The 7,507-nt window shown below is 45.1% G+C and overlaps 1 protein-coding gene across 1 annotated transcript in view; it reads left to right on the top strand.

Moving 5' to 3' along the window:
* ralbp1 (ralA binding protein 1) overlaps window positions 1–7,507 on the top strand; it is a 31,984-nt gene that overhangs the window by 21,185 nt on the left and 3,292 nt on the right. Inside the window, 2 exon segments of the mRNA XM_070439818.1 lie at window positions 2,357–2,467; window positions 2,628–2,749. Of these exon segments, the coding sequence (XP_070295919.1) occupies window positions 2,357–2,467; window positions 2,628–2,749 (233 nt within the window).

Below are 7,507 nucleotides of genomic sequence, written 5' to 3'. Positions count from 1 at the left end.
CAACTAAGAGTAACTGATGCTGAAGGTGTCTGAAACTTACGTAATGTCATATTTCTGTTTTTTATTTTTATACATATGAATAAAAATCTAAACCTGTTTTTTCTTTGTCATTATGGGGTTTGTGTGTAGATTGACGAGGAACCATTTTAAACAGGTGCATGCTGGGTATTGTGTGTAGACTGGGGGGGAGGGGGGCGATTTAATCCATTTTAGAATAAGGCTGAAACGTAACAAAATGTGGAAAAAGTGAAGGGGTCTGAATACTTTCCTGAATGCTCTGTAGATGTATATGTGGCTCAAACAAATGATTGATGTTTTAGCTGTTGAAGAAGAGCAGGTACTCTTCCTGGGGTCCACACCAAAAATAGAACTTGACAAAATACAGAACTCTACAAGATCAACAACAACACATTAAACTCAGAACACCTACAAGGACACAAACAACACCAAGCCTGTTCTATTTACCAGTCATATTACCGGGGTTAGAGGTTCAAGCCTGTTCTATTCATTCTATTTACCAGTCATATTACCGGGTTAGAGGTTCCAAGCCTGTTCTATTTACCAGTCATATTACCAGGGTTAGAGGTTCCAAGCCTGTTCTATTTACCAGTCATATTAGGGTTAGAGGCCAAGCCTGTTCTATTCATTCTATTTACCAGTCATATTACCAGGGTTAGAGTTCCAAGCCTGTTCTATTCATTCTATTTACCAGTCATAATTACAGGGTTAACAGGTCTCAAGCCTGTTCTATTCATTCTATTTACAGTCATATTACCAGGTGTTAGAGGTTCCAAAGCCTGTTCTATTTACTTCAGTCATATTACAAGGGTTAGAGGTTCCAGCCTGTTCTATTCATTCTATTTACCAGTCATATTACCAGGGTTAGAGGTTCCAAGTCTTGTCCTAATTCATTCTATTTACCAGTCATATTACCAGGGTTAAGGTTCCAGCCTGTTCTATTCATTCTATTTACCAGTCATATTACCAGGGTTACAAGTTCCAAGCCTGTTCTATTCATTCTATTTACCAGTCATATTACCAGGGTTAGAGTTCCAAGCCTGTTCTATTTACCAGTCATATTACCAGGGTTAGAGGTTCCAGCCTGTTCTATCATTCTATTTACAGTCATATTACCAGGTTAGAGGTTCAAAGCCTGTTCTATTCATTCATTTAACCAGTCATATTACCAGGGTTAGAGGTCAAGCCTGTTCTATTCATTCTATTTACCAGTCATATTACCAGGGTTAGAGGTTCCAACCTGTTCTATTCATTCATTTACCAGTCATATTACCAGGGTTAAGGTTCCAAGCCTGTTCTATTCATTCTATTTACCAGTCATATTACCAGGGTTAGAGTTCCAAGCTGTTCTATTCATTCTATTTACCATCAATATACCAGGGTTAGAGGTTCCACAGCCTGTTCTATTCATTCTATTTTACCAGTCATATTTACCAGGGTTACAGGTTCCAAGCCTGTTCTATTCATTCTATTTACCAGTCATATTACCAGGGTTAGAAGGTTCCAAGCCTGTTTCTATTAATTCTAATTTACCAGTCATATTACCAGGTTAGAGGTTCCCAGCCTGTTCTCTATCATTCTATTTACCAGTCATATTACCAGGGTTAGAGGTTCCCAGCCTGTTCTATTCATTCTATTTACCAGTCATATTACCAGGGTTACAGGTTCCAAGCCTGTTCTATTCATTCTATTTACCAGTCATATTACCAGGTTAAGTTCCAGCCTGTTATATTCATTCTATTTACCAGTCCATATTACCAGGTTTAGAGGTTCCCAGCCTTTCTATTTCTTCTATGTTATCCAGTCATAGTTACCAGGGTTAGAGGTTCCAAGCTGATCTATATACATTCTATATATATCGCAGTCATTAGTTACCAAGGGGTACCAGGGTTAGAGGTTCCCAGCCTGTTCTATTCATTCTATTTACCAGTCATATTACCAGGGTTAGAGGTTCCAAGCCTGTTCTATTCATTCTATTTCTGTGTGCTGCTGCTGCTGCATGGTGAAGGCCGTTGCCTAGGCAACCAAAGACTGCTTGTTTCAGCAAGAAGCAACAAAGTTTCATCATGTTAAGGGTCTGTGCTACAGCAGAAACTCAACCGCAGGAATCCCCTGCCTTCCTGTCTGCCTTCCCCGTCTTCCGTTTGCTATTCGTTTCCAAAATGACGGTTATTTCATCTTCATGACGGTCTTTATCCATACCCGTCAGTTACACGGTTATATGGTAATTGTGCCAGCCCTAGTGTGTACCTCCTAGGAGCTTTAGAGATCCTGTCTCTCTAACGTGTGTGTGTGTGTGTGTGTGTGTGTGTGTGTGTGTGTGTGTGTGTGTGTCCAGGAGTGTGAGACTAAGATAGCCCAGGAGATAGCCAGTCTCTCTAAAGAAGACGTGTCTAAAGAAGAGATGACTGAGAACGAAGAAGAGGTGGTCAACATACTGCTGGCACAGGTAACACACGAACATGGACATTATGGAGGGGAAATGATCTGCTGATCTATGCTGAACAGTGCTTTTTTTCTCTCCCTCCCCTCCTCCCTGTCTCCCTCCCCTCCTCTCTCTCCCTCCCCTCCCCTCCTCTCTCTCTCCCTCCCTCCCTCCCTCCCTCCAGGAGAATGAGATCCTGACGGAGCAGGAGGAGCTGATATCTCTGGAGCAGGTGTTGAGGAGACAAATCGCTACAGAGAAGGAGGAGATCGAGAGACTGAGGGCCGAGATCGCTGACATACAGAGGTCAGGACTCTGACTGACGTGACCGGCTAGAGGTCAGGACTCTGACTGACGTGACCGGCTAGAGGCTAGAGGTTCAGATCTGGACTGACGTGGACGGCTAGAGGTCAGGACTCTGACTGACGTGCCGGCCCAGACAATGGCCTCAGGATCTTGTCACGGTATCTCTGTGCTTCAAATTGCAATCGCTAAAATGCAATTGTGTTCGTTGCCGTAGTTTATGCCTGCTTGTGCGTCTGGAACATTTCTGGGATGTTTTATTTCAGCTCATGAAACACAGGACCAACACTTTACATGTATTGATATTTTTGTAAAGTGTAGATTTTACAGTCTTGAGTCAGCTCAGCTATCCTACAGCACTATTTTATCTCTGGCTAGTTTTGTCTCGTCTCTCCTTATGGGCGGCAGGTAGTGGCAGTTAGCCTCGTGGTTTAGAGCGTTGAACTAGTCACCGAAAGATTGCGAGATCAAATCCCCGAGCTGACAAGGTAAAAAAATCTGTCGCCGGCCCCCTGCTCAAGGCAGTTTAAACCACTTTCGAGCTTTTGGCTCACACGGGTGGTTAAATTGCCACTTTCATATTCAGAAAGGATGCAAAGTCCTAGATCTTTGTTTCTTCAAAGGCTCGAGGTTATAATAGATCTTTAGGTTAAAGTTTTAATTAAAATAATTGAAATAATATTGCAAATTGTCCCTCACTCGCTTCTCTGTAAATGAAAATGGTGGCGAGTTCAGCATTTTTGTATCGGGATACTAATGGTTATCAGGAGCGTGGAGAGAGGAAAGGTATACACAAAAAGAAATTCCCATAATTTATCCTTTCGAACGGAGTGGCACTTGCGCCTTTCAGGGGCCATTGTATACGATTGAGAGTCATGAAAGCGAATGACATGCGTCGCCCACGAGATCGGTGCCAGTTTGCCTTGACGATAATTTATCCGGGCATGTGTACAAACATGCAACTGTGTGGTGTGGAGTTGTGTTTTTGGTGTATACAGGACATGACACAATAAAAACCACATGTCATATTCTTACACTTAAATATCATATTGATACATTCAAATTCTATGTAAAAGAGATTTGTCCATACTATCGAGATTAGCGGAAGAGCGGAGCGTTTTAAGTGACCTAACCAGTGTTGGATGTCAAGTCGATTAGCATGATGACAAGAGTTGCCTCGTCCGATTCCATTGCGCCGAAAATCGATGGATCTACTACTGGCGCTAACACTTCAACACGCGACAACTCCTCAGCACTAGCCAAAAACTGAAAACAACATCCCATTTGGCAACTAGTTGTTGCGTTGTATGGAGCAGATCTATGGGCATGGGCAAATCATATTATACCTCGTCTTTATAAATTTCCTCTCACTGTGTTATTCGAACTACTGTATAGACCGTACCCATGCCAACGAGAAAGCCTAGAGTGCTGTTTTCTGAGTGCAAAAGCGGAGGTAGCAATACTCAATATTTAAAAAACAGGTAGTCCTATTGAAAGTGTAAATCTAGATGAAGTTGTCCACCCCATGGGTGGTATATGGTGAATATAAGTTCCCTCTCCTGTGGTCTATTAGTCGTCAACAGGTCGCAGTGAGACAGATGGATACTCTTCACAGGACACCGCGAGAGTGAGAGTGAAGGACGATGGAGGAACTACAGTATGATCCGTGGAGAGCTCGGGCAAAAAACAGAACGAAGAAACGTCGGACGAGTTGAAGCGGGGAGGTGGTAGACGATGACATGTCAGCAGGAGAGGGGACTGTATATCTTGAGCCTACTGCTAACGTTTTACGTTAAGTGCTTTATTCTGGCTCATTAGTTTTAGCTTCTTAGTCTGGTTCTGTCTCTGCTCTCCCTCAGTCTTCTCTCTCCTCGCGCTCTCTCTCGTTCTCTCTCTCTCTGTCTCTCTCCTGTAAATACTCTAACTTTTTTCATTGTGTGCTTTTTCCTATCTCAGGGCCAGACCCTCAGAACAAGAAACACCTCACTTGTCAAATTTCCCAACCAGACACAAATCCCACGCGACGGAGACAGGAAGCCATCTTGAAACTGCGCGTGGTCAGCTCCGTTCCCTCCTCCAGACCCACAAAGCTCAGCAGCAGGGAAGCTGACAGCCCACACCTCGGCAGAGCTAGAAAGCAGGCTCGGCCCGCCATAAGCCGCCCGAGCCCGATGGGCGCAAGCCGAGACGAGCAGACCACAACGTCCGATAGTGTGACCGTAAGGTATCCGCTGGCAGCAGACAGAGCCAGTGTGTCGGTGGCGACAGGCTAAGGAACCTGGGTTGAAAAGCTACCGACTGCCAAGGCTGAAGATCCCCTAATATCCTTCCCCTAGTGATTCGGAGAATAGGTGATGGGAGAGACCAACCTGCCCTTAGGTAGAGATAGAAGGGAGACCAACCTGTGAGCACCCTCCTGCCTCTATCCATCCCATCAGGGATCACTTGATTCTTCATCCCGGTCAGGTAGAGATGCCTTGGTCTTTTGTTTTAAATGCTCCCGGCTTTCACCCATCTTGAATAAGCATTCTATCGCCCCATTCAACACCAAATCTCGGAAATTTAGGATCAAACCAGGGAACAGATTATAGCCTTTGGTTCTCTCCTGGACCTGACTGGGCCTTAACCAAAGAAAAACATCCGATGCGTTCTGCATTAAGCATCGCGAACACCTGATATGCAACTTGTTCCAGGGGGAAGCCAGAAACCAATAGTGACAACCAGGCAGTTAGAACAGCCAAGGGCTACTATTTTCACAAAAGCAGAAATGCTTCCTGCCAACACAAATTTCAAAAAAGTCTCTGGGACAAACCGTAAAGTCCATGGAGAATATAGAACACCTCCTCCTCAGCTTCCAACCGCTCTGAAAAGATAGGAAACACTGTCACACAGACAAATCCACTAGAATTGAGAATTTCAATAAGCATTTTCTATACGGCTGGCCATGCTTTCCACCTGGCTACCCCTACCCACCGGACAACAGCACTGCCCTCCCCTCTGCTACTACTTCCGCCCAACCTCCCATTTCCCTTTCTCCACCAAAATACAGTCAGCTGATGTTCTAAAAGAGCTGCAAAATCTTGACCCTTACAAATCAGTCCGGGCTAAATAATCTGGACCCTTATCAAAACTATCTGCTAGAAATGTGCCAACCACCTAATACTAGCCTCTCAACGCGTCTATTTCGTGTCGTCTGAGATCCCAAAAGATTGGAAAGCAGCTAAGCGGTTAACCCCGAACTCTTCACAAGGGGGGACACCCTGACCCTTTAACTGCTACAAAGACCATATATCTATCCACCAAACTGCCTTCTAGGTCTTCGGAAAGCCATAGTCAACAATACAGATTACCGACGCATATCGAATCCCACGCACAACCTTCTCCGCAAGCAATCGGTTTCCAGAGCTGGTCAATTGGTGCACCTTCAGACACACGCTCAAGTCAAAACGATATTCGTACCGCCAATACGATAGGAAACAATACTGTGCAAGAAGCAGCAGTATTCATTGAACCTGGCCAAGGCCTTTGACCTGTCAATCACCACATCCTCATGGCAGACTCGACAGCCCTTGGTTTTCTCTAGATGGATTATATTGCCCTCGCCCTGGTTCACCAATACTTTCTTCCTGATCGAGTTCATGTGTGTCAAATCTGGAGGGCTGTGTCCGGTTCCCTCTGCAGTCTCTATGGGGTGCCCAGGGTCTCAATCTCTTGGACCGACTCTCTTCCCTGTTTTACATCAAATGATGTCGTCATTGCTGCTGGTGATCCTGACCACACTCTACCAAACACTATTCCTGTATACTTCTGCGCCCTTCTTTGACACTGTGTTAAACCACTCAAGGGAGCTTCCAAATGCCATCAAACTCAACTCCTCCTTCCGTGGCCTCCCAACTGCTCTTAAATACCAAGAAAACCAAAAAATGCAATGCTCTTCCAATCGAATTCGCTGCTGTACCTTGCCCCCGCCTGTCCAACATCATACTTTGGACCGGCTCGACTTAGATATCTGTGGACAACTAACAAAAACCTAGGTGCCTGGTTAAGACCTGTTAAACTCTCTCTCATATCCCTCTCTCCTGGCCTCTATCCACCCTCTCTCCCCTGGCATCCTAATCCACCTAAACTCTCCTTCCAGAACTCACATCAAAACATCTCCAAGTCAAAGTCAAAATCTAGACATTGGGCTTCCTATTCCCGCAACAAAGCATCTGCCTTTACTCATGCTGCCAAACATACCCCTTGTAAAACTGACCATCCTAACTCCATACCTCGACTGGTGATGTCATTTCAAAATAGCCTGCAACCCTACTCACTAAATTGGATCAGTCTATCACTAGTGCCATCCGTTTTAGTCAGCCAAAGCCCCATATACTACCCCACCTGCGACCTGTAACTCTCGTACCCCTCTGCTGGCCCCTCGCTTCATCTCGTCGCCAAACCCAACTGGTCACCACAGACGACCGTCCAGGTAAAGTCCCACCCTTAATCTCAGCTCGCCTGTTCACCATAGCAGCACCATACCTGTAGACGCGCTCCAGCAGGTATATCTCTCTAGTCACCCCCAAAAACCAATTTCTTCCTTGGACCGTCTCCCCTTCCTCAGTTCTCTGCTGCCAATGAACTGGAACGAAACTATCAAATATCTCTGAATCTGGAAAACCCTATCTTCCCTCACTAGCCTTTTAAGCACGCTGTCAGAAGAGCAGGCTCATAGATTACTGCACACTGTGACATAACCCATCTAACAATTTGCCCTCC

This window comes from Salvelinus sp. IW2-2015, unplaced genomic scaffold (genome assembly GCF_002910315.2).
Source record: "Salvelinus sp. IW2-2015 unplaced genomic scaffold, ASM291031v2 Un_scaffold1940, whole genome shotgun sequence".
Lineage (NCBI taxonomy): Eukaryota > Metazoa > Chordata > Actinopteri > Salmoniformes > Salmonidae > Salvelinus > Salvelinus sp. IW2-2015.
This window is presented reverse-complemented; position numbering and strand designations above follow the sequence as displayed.